Raw genomic sequence first — 14,877 nt, 5'->3', positions numbered from 1 at the left:
TTAGACACACCAAATTGACCTATCTCCTAAATTTGACATTCCATCTCCTATTTTCATACTTCTCTCTCTATAGGCTGTCACTCATGGCTGAAATACCCTCCTTCTTCACCTGTACTTCTTAAAGAATTCTTAGCACCAGTTCCAATAGACTTGTTATGGAAAGTGCCATCTGCATCCAAAGAGACTGACTGTGGATCAAAACATAGTATTTTTACCTTTATGTTGTTGTTTGCTTTTTTTTTCTTATGCTTTTTCCCTTTTGATCTGATTTTTCTTGTACAGCATGATGAATATGGAAATATGATTAGAAGGATTGTATGTTTAACTTTCATCGGATTACTTGCTGTCTTGGGGAGAGGAGAGGAAGGGAGAGAGGGAGAAAAATTTGGTATACAAGGTTTTGCAAAGGTGAATACTGAAAACTATCTTTGCATGTATTTGGAAAAATAAAATATTTTAAAAATAAAAACTGTGCCCATTTAAGTGATCAGTCTTATTTCCTGTTTAATGGAGTTGACAAGGATTAAAACATGTTCTACTAACACAATCAGTTGTTGGGAGGATTAAAAAGTCAACTTTGACCAAAAAATAAAAAAATCTTTAGCACCCTTCAAGACTCAGTTCAGATGCCATTGCCTATGGGCAGTTCATACTAATGAGATAACAGATTCATCAATGTCTTATTCTTCCTACTACATTCTTTTAACTCCAGGGACTTTTATTTTTTGTGTTTGTATTTCCAGCTTCCATCCCAGGAACTTGCACATGATAAGCATGTAATAAGTATTTTATGAAATTAATTTTCCTTCAGTGTCTAATACATTTCATTAAACCATTCATTTTTTGCATCATTATCAAGTCACTGTAAATGCAGTATGATCTTACCATATAAACATATATATGTCTATCTACATGTATAGATATATATTATATACAAATATTTAACTGAAAGCTTCATTCTGTGATACTGTGATTTATGGCTCCCTTGATATTTTTAAGTTGCAGGACTAGTTCTGGCTATATCCAAAGCAATAGCAAATTGAAAGACAATTTTTGTGGGGAACTATAGTTACACTTCTTGTTTAAGTTTCATTTGCTGAAACAGCAATGAGAAAAACTTTTATGATTTCTTTTATAATCATTGTTTTAGGCTGACACTTGACACTGTCAGATATGCTTATAAGGAAAAAAAATCTTTGATGAAAGAGTAAAAAAAGAAAGCTGGAAAAGATGAAAAAACCTGAATTCAAATCCTATACTTAAAATCTTTAAGACCCTTAGAAAGTCATTTAATCTCAGTCTTAGTCCTTCTTCTATAAGACAGGCCTACCTCTTAGGACAAAGTAGAGTACTTTATAAACTTTAATAATTACTTATGGAAGATAAGAATAATTTGCTTTTTTCTTCTAATATTGCTGAAATAAAGTATAATGTCCTTAAATTTAGACATGTGAAAATATATATAAACATGTATACTTTCATAGGCTTATTTCTTCAGATCTCAGAATGTTAGCTTGCAGAAAAATAGACTTTGTGGAAGTATGATTTCCATCTCTGAATATTTGAAGAACTATCATCTAGAATGGGAACCAGACTTTATCTGTCTACTTGTAGAAGTTAAAGCTAGAAAGCAGGTGAAAGTTAGAGGAAGGCAAGAGAAAGAAAAATGAGCTTTCTTTTAGATAGTGAATTTACTGTCACTGAAACTGTGCAAAGTTCAAATGATCTGTCCTGGTTTTTGTTGAGGGAGTTCTTAATTGGGAATAGAAAAAGACAACTTCTTTTAAAGTTTTATTGCTACCTTTTGTTGTCATACAGCTCAGTCATTTCCTTTATTATCTGCCACACCATAATGAACCCTCCCTAATTGCAAAAAAATTTAAGTAAAACTGATAAAGCTATGTGATATCTCACTCCTCTCCAAAAGAAACAAGGAAATGTTTTTTCATCATGTCATCCAGCACCAAGATTGTTTATTACAATTAACCTGGCTACTTTTTAGTGACATTTTTAAAATGTATTATTCAAGTAATGGTATATATTATTTCCTTTACTACACAACATTCGGTACAAGTTTTCTTATATTTCTTACATTTGTAGTTCTTTTGGCATAAATATATTCCATTACATTCACATACCATATACTTCAGTCTTTCTCTAAATTACAGGAACATATAGTATATGGTATATACTTGGTATATCGTGAATAACTTTGTCTTTGAATTATGTGAATGAAGGGTCAAAGGGCGTGAATGATTTAGTGGCTTTTCTCACCTAATTCTACCTCAGAAAACAACAAAACAGGTACCAATTGATATATCTACCTACCAACAATGACTGTCTTTCCAAACATCCTCCAACAACTTTTTCCTCTTTTATGAATATTATGTTTTATGACCGAGTCAAAAGTAAGTACTTTAACTTGCTTTTTATTACTTAAATATGCTTAGGAGCATTTTTTATGTAGCTAGATAGTTTACACAAATTTTAGAAAACTATCAGTTTTCTTTGGGAAAATAGCTCTTCAACTTGCATTTTTATGACAATCCCCAATATATCTTGGGTATCAGAATTTTATCAGAAATACTTAACACATGCATTTTATCTCATGGGAATTTTCTCTTCTATTTACATTTTGCTATTTGTTTAAGCAAAAAAGCTTTTCAATTTTCTGTAACCAAAATTTTTATTTTCAAATGGTCTCTCATTTAGATGAGAATTTAATCCCTAAGCACAAACCTAAAATATAACACTTTTCCTCCTCTAATATTTAGACATGACTTTTTATATTTCCGTCATACACTTAGGAGGAATTTATTGTGGCATGATACATTTATTTATTTATTTATTTTTACTGGAAAGAAGAATTATATATATATATATATATATATATATATATATATATATATATATATTATTTAATAGTCTTTTATTTACAGGTTATATACATGGGTAACTTTACAGCATTAACAATTGCCAAACCTCTTGTTCCAATTTTTCACCTCTTACCCCCCACCCCCTCCCCCAGATGGCAGGATGACCAGTAAATGTTAAATATATTAAAATATAAATTAGATACACAATAAGTCTACATGACCAAACCGTTATTTTGCTGTACAATAAGAATCAGACTCTGAAATATTGTACAATTAGCTTGTGAAGGAAATAAAAAATGCAGGTGGGCATAAATATGGGGACTGGGAATTCAATGTAATGGTTTTTAGTCATGATACATTTATTTATAAATTTAAACCTATTTTGACCAATTTTCCATTTTTTCTTAAGTTCTTGTACCAAATGGTTTGACGTCTCCAATTTCTAAGATACCGATTTCATTTGTTTTTCAGTCTTTAGGTTTTCATGCCCAATCTTACGACAGTTTTGTATAATTATTAAGTCAGAGGAAATGAAATCAAGCTTTGCCCAGATACAGAATAGCTTTTTTTCTATTACTTCTTCGAAATGTCCTATTGACAAATGTTTTTTTATATATGCTGATCATTTTAAAAAAGAAAATGCAATACTAAAAACACTAGTCCTTCCTTTTTTTTTCGCTGAAGGAAACAATACTAAACACTTTTGTCTTTCCTTTAAAAAAAAAATCATGAGTGAGTGCAAGGGATAATGTTGTAAAAAAAAAAAAAAAAAAAAAAAATTACCCAGGCATGGATTTTGTCAATAAAAAGTTACTATAATAAAAAAAAAAAAAAAAGAAAAAAAATCATGAAAGCACACACTTATGTTTTACAATAATTATCTCAGCTAAAAAAAAAATTCTGCAGTTGATTTAAGAAATCACATCACAGAGTCACAGAAAAGGAGAAAAAGAGAGAAAAGAGAGCAGGTTATGACGAAAGTCAAGGGGAAAATGGGTAAATCGATTCATCTTCCACCTTATTCACACTGAAGCTTGATTAACTTGCCAAACTGGCACTGATGGCTATCAGGAGCACTTAAGGCCGCTGAAATTGCCTTATGAAAAAAAGCATTAATTTGGCACTTACTGTGTGCCAAGCCAAGCCAAAAAAACCCAAACCAAAAAACTTAACGTTCAAGGCCGGGCAGCCACGGCTCTTTCAGAGCTCACCCTAACTGGGAACGACGGCACAAAAATGGCGCGAAATAAATTCTAGGGGAAAAATAGCCCCCACGTGAAGAACAAGCGGCGCAGGCCCACGAGGCCGGGAGCCCCTTTAGGCCCGTCCGCCTTAATCAAGTGGGGCGGGGCAGGACGCCCCGAACGCACGAGGTGCGGGTTCTCGAGCAGCGGAATTGTTGGGGGCCCGCAACGCCCCCTGGGCCGCGCGGGGCGGCGGACGGAAGTAAAGCACGTTTGGGACAAAAGCCCGGATGCGCAGCACGAGGGAAGCGGCTCTGAATGGCGGGCGTCGTCCGCCTGGAGCATCACGACGTGACCCTTCCCGGCAGGCTGCGGGGCTGGGTCAATTGGCCGAGGAACGCGGGCTCGGGATTGGCCCGCGAGCTCTCGCGCCTCGGGCGTTAACCGCTGGGGGTGTAGCTGCGCCACGGCTGGTGCGTGCGCGGGGCGTCTCGCGCAGAACCGAGTGGCCCCCGACCCGATTGCGTTTGTCACGATTCGGCTTCCCGTGCGCCCTGTAAACTATGTCTTTACCTCGTTATTCCCCAACCTGCAGTAACTCAGGCTGAATCCTAAGGGTCCTTTAATGCTTAGTTCATTCTCGAATGGGCAGAATGGCCAAATAATTAAAAAAAGACAACAACCCAAAGTTTTGCAGGCGAAGGTCGCGCCCGGGCCGCACCTCCCTCATAGGGCTAATGAAGGCGCTCCAGGCGCGGGGCGAGCGCTGGTCATCCGCCTTAAGAATTTAAAATAAAGTCACAACTCCTGAGAGACTGCAAAAGATTTGTTTAAAAATATCAAGATGCCTAAAAAATGAATGTGCTTTTTTTCCTCCTTAGGTTTGAGAAAATTGCCGGAGTCAAATTGGGCCTAGGGTATTGTTTCAGTAAAGGAAAAATAACCCTCTGTTAAAACTGCTGACTGAAAGGAAAAGGAAAAGGGAATTATTTTTTTGGGGGGGGGAGGGGCGGCGAGGAGGGCATGAAGGGGTAGTGGGGTGGCAACTTTTATTAGTATTTGCGGAGGGATTTTCCAGGTGCGACAGGCTGACCAAAAAAAAGAATACGTAGTAAAGAAACAGGCAGTAGTATTTATTACTCCTTTTTTTTGTTGTTGTTTTTATGGATTTTTTACTTATGTGACTGAATTTCACAAACCATTAAACTTGGCTTTTTATTTTCTCCCATATAATGATAGTGCTAGTCAAAGAATAAAAAATAAGGGAATTATACAAGAATTATTTTTCAAAAGTTATATAACTTTAGATGTGGAAGCTTTCCATGTGTTCAACTCTTATTTCGTTGGAAATTCTTTCCTACTATGTATAGAGATGGGATTTTAGAAAAGTGAGAATAAGAAGAAAATCTGGAGTTAAAATTTGTTTTTTTGTTTTTTTTTTTTCACAAGGTTGGAATAAACTGGACACTTTTTGTGAGGAAAAATGGCCACTGCTCAGATGCAGAGAAATTATATGGTATGACTCCATTTATATGAGTATAAAACTTTGTCACCAGAAATATACCAAAAAGTCTTCGAGTGGGGTTCTCTGGTTTCCAATTACTTTATAATGAATTTTTACATTTTAAAAATAATAATTTCATATTTTGTGTCTGGATCTTTTATTATGTAAATTAATTGTTTTCCCAAGAAATAATGATCAATTTGTAAGTGCTTGACATGTTGACAATACATTAAAAATGGATTTAAGAATTTGGGGGAAGTTTATGCTTAAGTTGCTAGTTCAGTCATTTTATACTGTGTTTTACTGAAAGTTGCTTATTGTCTTTAAGGAATTTAAGTTTGCCAACTTCTGTCCATCTGTGAAAAAGGAAGTCCATCCCTCAAAGACAGTTCTCTTTTTCTTCCAAGTGCTTGTTGTTCTAAGTGCAGAAGAAGCTTGTGTCTGTTGTTTCTGTCTAGATAGTAACAAAAAAAAAATTGATCTGGCACATCATTAGTATTGTGTATCTGCATATAATTGTTCTGTTACTAGTTTATGTTAGATGAGTGGTGTAAATTTGAATCTCTTTTTATTTAGCATGGGATTTTTCAAAACATGTTTAATCTAAAAGAACCTACTCTTTAGCAGGGTTCTTAATTACTTAAAAGACTAGTAGAGGAAAGTAACTAAACCTATTCAAAATTGTTATTGCACTATTTTTGTCAACTTTTTTTTACAATGACATCTGGAAAATGTTTTAATTGTCCTTAAATTTTAGAGTGCAGTGATGTTTCCCAATAAGATTTCAACTGAGCAACAGTCTTTGGTGTTGGTGAAGAGGCTTCTAGCTGTTTCTGTATCCTGCATAACATACTTAAGAGGAATATTTCCAGAATGTGCTTATGGAACAAGATATTTAGATGGTAACAACTTATTGAAGACCTTCTTAAAGGATGTGTCATAATAGGTTTTTTCTGTTTTAAAATTCTAATTTAGCTTTGATTTTTTAACATTTTGATTTTAAGGTTTTAAAAAATCCATTTGAAGTTTTGCATGTCTTTATATGTATAATGGGTATTATATTTCTTACCTTTTCAATGGATAGGAGAGAACCGGAGGGAGGGAGAAATTTAGAATTGAAAATAAAAATGATTTAAATAGAAAAAAAGAATCCATTTGTCCCCTCTGCTTCCCCTTTTGAGGGGCAGTGAAGATTGTTCATTTTTTTTGCTTTGTTTGAATTTGTTTTACCTGCCATTATACACAAATAGTACACTGGACAAAGTAGTGTATTGTACAGTTGTATATAATAATAATATCTGTTATTGTGTAAATTTAAATAATGTGGGCACGGTATATTCTCGTTTACCTTTTTTAGGCAGTCAGTTTCTTGGTCCTTTATATTTTCGATGAAGATGATAGAATGTTTTTTTCTAATTTTTAAAGATTATACAGTAATCCTTATAAGAACTTACTGTAATAACTAATAAAACAATGTGTTCATAATTTTGTTAAAAATGCACATTTTGTAATATTAGTTATCTGTAAATTAACTGCTAAAATTCAGCAATAATGTAAATTTAATCCTTGCTATGGAGTAGCTAGGTGGTACAGTGTATAGAGTGCTAAGCTTGGGGTCAACAAGATTCATCTTCCTGAGTTCAAATCTGGCATAACACTTAACTACCGTGTGACCCAGGACAACTCTTATTGTCAAATACTCTTGATTGTCAAATAAGCTGGAGGATGAATAGCAAGACCCTTCATTACCTTTTCCAAGGAAACCTGAAATGGTGATGACTGAATCAGACAAGACTGAACAACCAAAAAAATCATTGAAATATAACAAAAGAGTTTGCCATTTCATTCTTACTTAGTTTTACTGTAAATACAGTTTCATTATTTCTAAATTTTTACTGTTTTTTTCAAGAAGCAAAATAGTTTAATCATCTTCCCTATATTTTTATGTTTAGATCTTTGTGTCAAAATTCTGAGAGAAGATAAAAACTGTCCAGGATCCTCCCAGTTAGTGAGATGGTAAGCTACTTAAGAGGAGAGTTTTCCCTTAAATCACAAGAATATATGGTTGACTTTGTTTTAGCTATGCATACTTTAAATTATTTAACTGAATTTCAGTAAACCATTCAGCCCTTACAAAATCATTATGTTTCTTCAAGTCTCATTTTAGTTTTTATATTCAAATTTCTATTTTCTCAGGTCCTATAACAATACAATATACTCAATTTCTTAATTATCTCTCATTACCCTCTTCTCCAATGGCTGCTAAAATCTTCATTTTTGCCTTTAGAATAATTCCTCTTGTCTCATTTCTTATTTCCTGCTATAATTTTATAATTTTTCCAGACTATGTAAAGGAGAAGACTAGTTAACTACAACAGTGAAACCGTTTTAAAATCACTTTTATAATGAGCTATCTTGAAGACTTATGCAAAGAACTTAATTTTCTGGAAATAAACTGAAATATCCAAGAGTTCAGGATAGAAGACAAATAACATTTGATTTTTTTAGGATGCTAGGATGCTATGATGCTTTGCAGAAAAAATATGTAAGTCTTCCATCGTCATTTACTTTTTACATCTGTAAATACATTATTATATTAAAGGATTACTTATTAGAACTAAAAAAGGCATACTCCAAATTTTAAAAAAACTGATTTACTGAATATTTATAAAGAAATAGTCTTGTTACTTTGTCATTTGTATCAATTGGAATTAATACTAAACAAGTGTTCCCAAGTCCTGACAGCCTTATTTTAATCAGTGGATTAAGACCTGTTTTGTTATGAATGATTATTAAAACAGTATATTAAAGTTTTAAAATATTAAATATAAATAAATAAAAATATTAAAATTTAACAGTATATTAAAGTTATGTATGGATTAGTATGCTTTCCACAAGCTTTCTTTTTCCATAACTTCATCAGCATATTCTCTAACCATAGTGTCAAATATGGAATGTATTATGTGAATTAACAGATTTCATTAATGAGGATTAACTCTAGATTTCTAATATATTAACAAAACTAAAATTTGATATAAGCATAAGTGTATATATATATATATATATACATATATATATATATGTATATATATATATATATATATATATATATATATATACACATACATACATTTATACAGAAATTTAGCCCTAGAAAAACTTGTGAAATAAGCTATTTGTAACAAAATTCATCTCCCTATTTTAGGGCTCTCTTAAACACTTTATTTGGGTCTCTTTCCTTCCTATTTTAGGCATTCATGTTTTACCTTTTCTTTCATAAAACTAGCTCCCAGAAAAGGAGCAGTCATGTCATTCATGTAAAAGTATAGATTATTGATATATTAACATTTTAAACTTATAAGCATTTACTTTTAAGACTGGTTTTAAAGTTCTTATTTGATTTAAGCCAAAAAACCCCACTTCTGATTATTATTGTTTACATTTCTTGTTCTGAAATTTTGAGCAGTAAATTGATAGGGGATAATTGGGGGACAGGAGGGTTTTCCTAAGCCATCTGTTTATGTAGCTCATCTTATGCCATAGTAATTTCTTATTGGAAACATAGTGAAATGGTAGTTTTAAAATGTTATGATCTATCGTCAAATGTTTTACAAAGTTTTTGTTTTTGTTTTTGTATTTCAGCTAAGAATGGTTGTTCTGGCAGTAAGTATTTTTGATTCTTTTCAAGATTATTTAATTTGGCCTTCTCTAAATAATTTCAAAATTAAAGATAGTTTAATCACTTTCTTTTATTGAATTTCCCTAATGAATTTAATTAAAATAGGCTTAGTCTTCAATAACTTTTTATTATTTTTTACAGGTGTACAGCAATCCAGAAGACCCTCAGGTAAGTTTGATTAAGTATTTGCATTGCTTTTAATGTCTAAAAAGACTTTATTTTTTCGACTTGTGATATAACACAAGGAAGATATTAGAGAACTTTTTAGTTTTCAGGAGCTTTCACACAATTCCTTACTGGATAAGGAAGCTAAGCCTCAGGGATGCAGGGCCGCAAAGGGGCTCTGTGGGGAGGGCAGGATGGAGAGCAGCAGGAGCTGCTGTGAGGGGTGTGCCCGGCCGTGGCAGGAGGGCGCCTTGTAAGTAGCTGTGGAGTAGGACGGAGAGAGGAGGAGCCGGGACACAGAGTTACAGAAGTGCTTCAGAGAAGTGCTGTCGACGACCTGGCATGCAAGTGGGCATTCCAGGAGGGAGGGATTCCACACATGCACAGAAGCGGAGGCCGGAAGGGCCCCCACACATGCAAGGAGTGGAGGCAGGACAGGCCTGATGGGGAGAGGAGAAAGGGAGGTGGAAAAGCCGTGCAAGGTCTTAAATGCCAGGTAGAGGCTTCGAGCTTTACTCAGTCAGCAAGAAGGAATTACTGTGTTTCTGAGCAGAGGGGAGGCATTGCCAAATGCAGGTGCAAGGAGTATTGTGGAAGCAATACTGAGGAGAAGGCAAGAAGCAATACTAAGGAGGCTAATGGGGGGAGGAGGTGAATGTCTCTACTCATCCTTCTGGGAGTGAAATAGAAGGAAGAGGGAGAGAGATGTGGGAGACGTGGTGGTGGGACCTAGGACCAATAACTGCATTCACATGATGTGCATTGGTATAAAGAATTGCAGAGTAAGAGACTCAACTTCTTTTTGTAACTTAAGAGTGTTGGGAGAGCTGACAAGGTTAAGTGTCTTGTCTGCACAGCCAGGAGGTAGTAGAGGCTAGACTTCAGTCCAGGACTTTCTGGTTTCAAGGACATTGTCCATCCTTGGACTGTGCTGCCTCTCATAACTGATTTGACTAAGAGAGGGACAATTAATGATAATGCCAGGGATAGAAATAGTGAAGCAATAAGTTTGAAGTGAAAACATAAGCTTGGCTTTGGACATAAGGAGTTCTGAGTCCCTGGTGATATACTGAAGTGAAGTAAATAGATGAAGTTTAGTTTTCTTATTTGTAAAATAAAAGGATTAGGTTATAAGATTTTTAATTTTTGTTCTGCTACTAAATCTCATAGAGTTATGATGAGATTTGGGAGCTGGCTGCATAGAGTACTAATTGAAGTCCTGGAAATAAATCACTGTCAAGGGAAGAAGGTATAAAAATTGAAGAAAAGAGGACCAAAGACAGACATTTAGGAGCACTTACATTAAGAGATTGGTAAAGGATTAGGAACTGAGAGAGATAGAAGGAAGGAGAGAGAAAGGGAGAGGAAGAGTGAGGGGGAGAAAGAGCGAATAGAAGTGGGGAGGGAAAGCAAGTAGGCAGGAAAAGGAATGGGGAAGAGAGGGAGAGAGGTTGGCAGAGATGTATGAAAAGAACCAGCAAAGTGTGGTCTCTGAAGATGGAAGGAGAAACAAACCAATTGGAAAAAAACAATAAAATAGTATTATCCTTGCAGAAAGGCCAAGGAGAAGAACTGAAAAAGAGACCATTTCCTGGGACAATGACCTAACAGTTTCAATAGAATGATGTAAGGCTGCAGTGATGCTGTTTGTATTGGGATTACTTGTCCACTGCTTTTTATTATACCATTTTGACTTTCTATAAAATACTGTTTCTCTACTAAACCCCAATAATACTTGATGTCAGACAGAAGAAACTAACATTTTCTTTGATCTTCAAATTCTGAATACGCATACTTAGTCCTTTTGCTACTCATCATTTGAAATTTGAAACACATTCCAATCAGGGAAAGGAAAAGGTCAGAAATGAAGAGAAAGGTGAAGGGAAATTTAAAAAGACAGTAAAAATAAAACAAAGGAGAGTTCCAATTCTGAAGTGAGAGTAGAATGAGAAAAAAAAAAGTCCCTTTCCATTTAAAATCTTAAATTATGCAGAAAAAAATCAAACATCATCATTTCTTGAAGGAAGAAAATTTATTTTTTTTCTGATTCTCTTGGGTATTCAAATAAAAATACACATGATTGTAAGGCCTTATTAATCATAAAAGGCTATGGAAATGTGAGTTTTATGATATAGAAGATAATAAATTTATGTTGATAATAGTGGCATATGGCACTTAATCTCATTCTCTACAGGCAATTTGAATGACAGTACTGTTGCTTTGATGAGAGCGTGTGCAGAATTGGGTCTTATGCTGACTGGGGGAAAGATTAAATAAATATATAATCTTTCTTATACCTTGACCATAAAGCCCTACCCTCAGTACCATTTTGTGGTAGTGAACATGAGTTCTTGAAGATATATCACCACAACAAAAGTTTTGTCAAGTGCTATCAAGCTTTAAATAAGGGCTCAGGGACAGTGTATCTGTTAGCCAAAGACTAGGCTAGATGAATTAGGAGAAGACCATCATTACCAAAGAGTTGGGCACCAGATAAATATTTTTGGTTTTTATAATATATAAAGATTATCTACAAAGGCATAGATAGAAGGATTGAAATTATGGATCCCTAATGTAGTGAGTAAATGAAACAGTAAACAAGTCAATATAAAGCAATATCCAAATATATTTGTAATTTTTTAAAATTTAAAATAATAGCTTATGTCTACATATTATATTTCAATTTACAAAGGAATTTAAATGTTATTTAATTCCACAACAGCCCAGTGAGGTAGGTAGTGCAAGTATTTTTATGTCCATTTTTTTTTTTTTTCCTGTAAGGAATATAGTTTTTTTTTTTTGTTTTTTTTTTTAATAGCCTTTTATTTACAGGATATATGCATGGGTAATTTTACAGCATTAACAATTACCAAACCTCTTGTTCCAATTTTTCACCTCTTACCCCCCCACCCTCTCCCCTAGATGGCAGGATGACCAGTAGATGTTAAATATATTAAAATATAAATTAGTTACACAATAAGTATTATGTCCATTTTTAAAATGAAAAAATTGAGACCTAAAGAGACTACTTGCTATTATGCACAGGTAATTTAACATTTTTTGTTAGCCACAGATGGTTATGTCCTTTGTTCATTATCTTTTCGTATAAAAATAATTGTAGTCAATATGAAAACCATTTTTATTCAATTCTATTTAATTTACAATCTTTACATTTTAATAGCCAGATCAAAGCAGCAAATAAACATTTGGAAACCAACCTTCTGAGGCATCTAGATGTCACAGTGGATAAAGAACCAGCCCTGAAGTTAGGAGGACTTGAGTTCAAATGTGGTTTCAGACACTTAACCACTTCCTAGCTATGTGACCCTGAGCAAGTCACTTAACTCCAATTGCCTCAGCCAAAATAACAACAAAAAAAAGTAGCATTCTATATTAGATACATAACTATAATTTTTTTTTTTTGCATTTTAAGACAATTTCAGAATGTTATCAATTTAAATTCAAGTATACCAGCAATGGACCAGTCATGGATCTCACAAGGTATTTTTCTGTTAGTTCCTTTATTCCTTACTGAGTTTCACTTATTTCTATTAATAAAACTATTTTTTTTTAAATAAATAAAAAAAAATTACTGTCTGAAGCTATTCAAGCTACCCTATCTGCCCACTAATGCAAAGCTGTTAGAGTTGTGATCCTTTTGTAGCACTACAGCATAATTGTGTCTCAGGAAATGTTAGTCTTATAAAAAATCTGAACGAGTAGAAAAGTGTTGAAATTACTTAACTATTTTATTTGGGAATTGGAGTGAAGTAAAATTATACAACTCTAGTTTCTTTTGAATGTTTTTATTTTTTAAAATTACTATTAAATTTGAAAATAAGTGTTTATTTTCATGAAAGTTTTTGCCTGAATAATGTTTTGATATACTTGAATATATTTTAAAACATTAAGTCTGATATATAAATTATTGCTACCTTAATTTCTCCAATTTTTTTTCTTTTTTAGTAAAAGCAAAGGCAGTAGTTCCAACTTCTCATCTTCTGACACAAAGAAAGCAAGTATTCTCTTAATTCGCAAGATTTATGTTCTGATGCAGAACATGGGACCTTTACCTAATGATGTCTGTTTGACAATGAAACTTTTTTACTATGATGAAGGTACTATTTACATTGCATTTTGTTTTAGCAAATATAAACAGGTTTTATTATTGAAACAATTGGATTTAACTGTCCTTTAGCTATATGGTCTTGTAGCCATACCCATACCATTTATAAGTTTCAGGAAACTTCCTACTTAATGTCAATATTTGAGAAAGTGGTTTGGAATAATTTAACTATATAAAGTGTTAGTAGTTAATACTATAGATATTTCTCCAATGACAAGAATATGTTTTAGGGGCACTTACCTCTCTTAGTTATATATATTTTATTTGACTATGAGTTACTTATTTGTTATATTAAGAACTCAGAAAAGGCCTTATGAGTTGTACTATTAATTTTTCCTTGCGTTCATAAGAAATGTAGTTTATATTTATTTATATATGTGTGTTTTTTGGTAGTTACACCACCAGATTACCAGCCTCCTGGTTTCAAGGAAGGTGACAGTGAAGGAGTATTATTTGAGGGGGAACCCATGTACCTAAATGTTGGGGAAGTTCCAACACCTTTTCATTCCCTGAAAGTGAAAGTGACAACTGAGAAAGATCGAATGGAGAACATTGATAAAGCAATATTAACACAGAAACAGTTAAAAACACCACTGCATGAAATCCTGATGGATAAAGATGATCTGGAAGAAGAATTGATGAATGTAAGATTTTGTGAAAGTCTATAACAGATATTAGCACCATGTTTTACTTTTAACTCTGATAGTCCGGGTGAGGGAAGGATCATTTACCTTATCTTCTGTGAACTTCATTTAGTACAGCTTAGGTAGCATGTTGGATAGAGTGCTGTATCTGGAGTCAGGAAGACCAGAATTTAAATCCAGCCCCAAATATTTACTAGCTATGTGACTCTGGGCAAGTAACTTAATTTCTGTCTGCTTCAGTTTCCTCATCTGTAAAATGGAGATAATAAAAGTACCTATTTCCCAGGGTTATTATGAGGATAAAATGAGATAGTATTTTTAAAATACTTTGTAAACCTTAAATATTAAATTTACTAAATACATTATATTATTAAATAAAAGTTAGCTATTATTATTATAGACTTCATTTGAAAGAAAGATAATTCAAACTGGGGAGAAAAAAAATTTCCCTACTAACCTTTATTAATGATATATAATGTTATTTAGTGCAATTATCTTGAAATATTTCAAGTTCTTTGATATATGTCCTTTAAAATATCCTTAGGTATTATTTTAGATATTATTGGGGCATACAAATTATTTTTCATACTACTTTGTCACTTGCAATCTTCTGACTAAGGAAAAATATAGGATCTGTAAGAAGTGATTTGCTAAGTGGTGATATCTGGCTCAGTGCTTCCAGTGATGCTAATCTTTATT

General features: G+C 33.4%; 1 protein-coding gene across 5 annotated transcripts in view; it reads left to right on the top strand.

The window, feature by feature from the left end:
* The first annotated feature begins 4,506 nt into the window (after positions 1 to 4,506).
* HORMAD1 (HORMA domain containing 1) overlaps positions 4,507 to 14,877 on the top strand; it is a 33,219-nt gene continuing 22,848 nt past the window's right edge. The window contains exons 1-11 of one of the 5 annotated variants that reach the window (XM_031967479.1): positions 4,507 to 4,616; positions 4,942 to 4,977; positions 5,510 to 5,576; positions 6,322 to 6,466; positions 7,517 to 7,580; positions 8,073 to 8,109; positions 9,207 to 9,227; positions 9,385 to 9,411; positions 12,842 to 12,909; positions 13,375 to 13,526; positions 13,928 to 14,178. In XM_031967479.1, the coding sequence (XP_031823339.1) occupies positions 5,544 to 5,576; positions 6,322 to 6,466; positions 7,517 to 7,580; positions 8,073 to 8,109; positions 9,207 to 9,227; positions 9,385 to 9,411; positions 12,842 to 12,909; positions 13,375 to 13,526; positions 13,928 to 14,178 (798 nt within the window). In that variant the 5' untranslated portion in view covers positions 4,507 to 4,616; positions 4,942 to 4,977; positions 5,510 to 5,543. The other 4 variants (XM_023503552.2, XM_031967478.1, XM_031967480.1 and 1 more) reach the window with 4 other exon arrangements.

Source organism: Sarcophilus harrisii, chromosome 4 (genome assembly GCF_902635505.1).
Source record: "Sarcophilus harrisii chromosome 4, mSarHar1.11, whole genome shotgun sequence".
Classification (NCBI taxonomy): domain Eukaryota; kingdom Metazoa; phylum Chordata; class Mammalia; order Dasyuromorphia; family Dasyuridae; genus Sarcophilus; species Sarcophilus harrisii.
The sequence above is the reverse complement of the archived record's forward strand: the minus strand, read 5'-3'. Positions and strand labels throughout refer to the sequence as shown.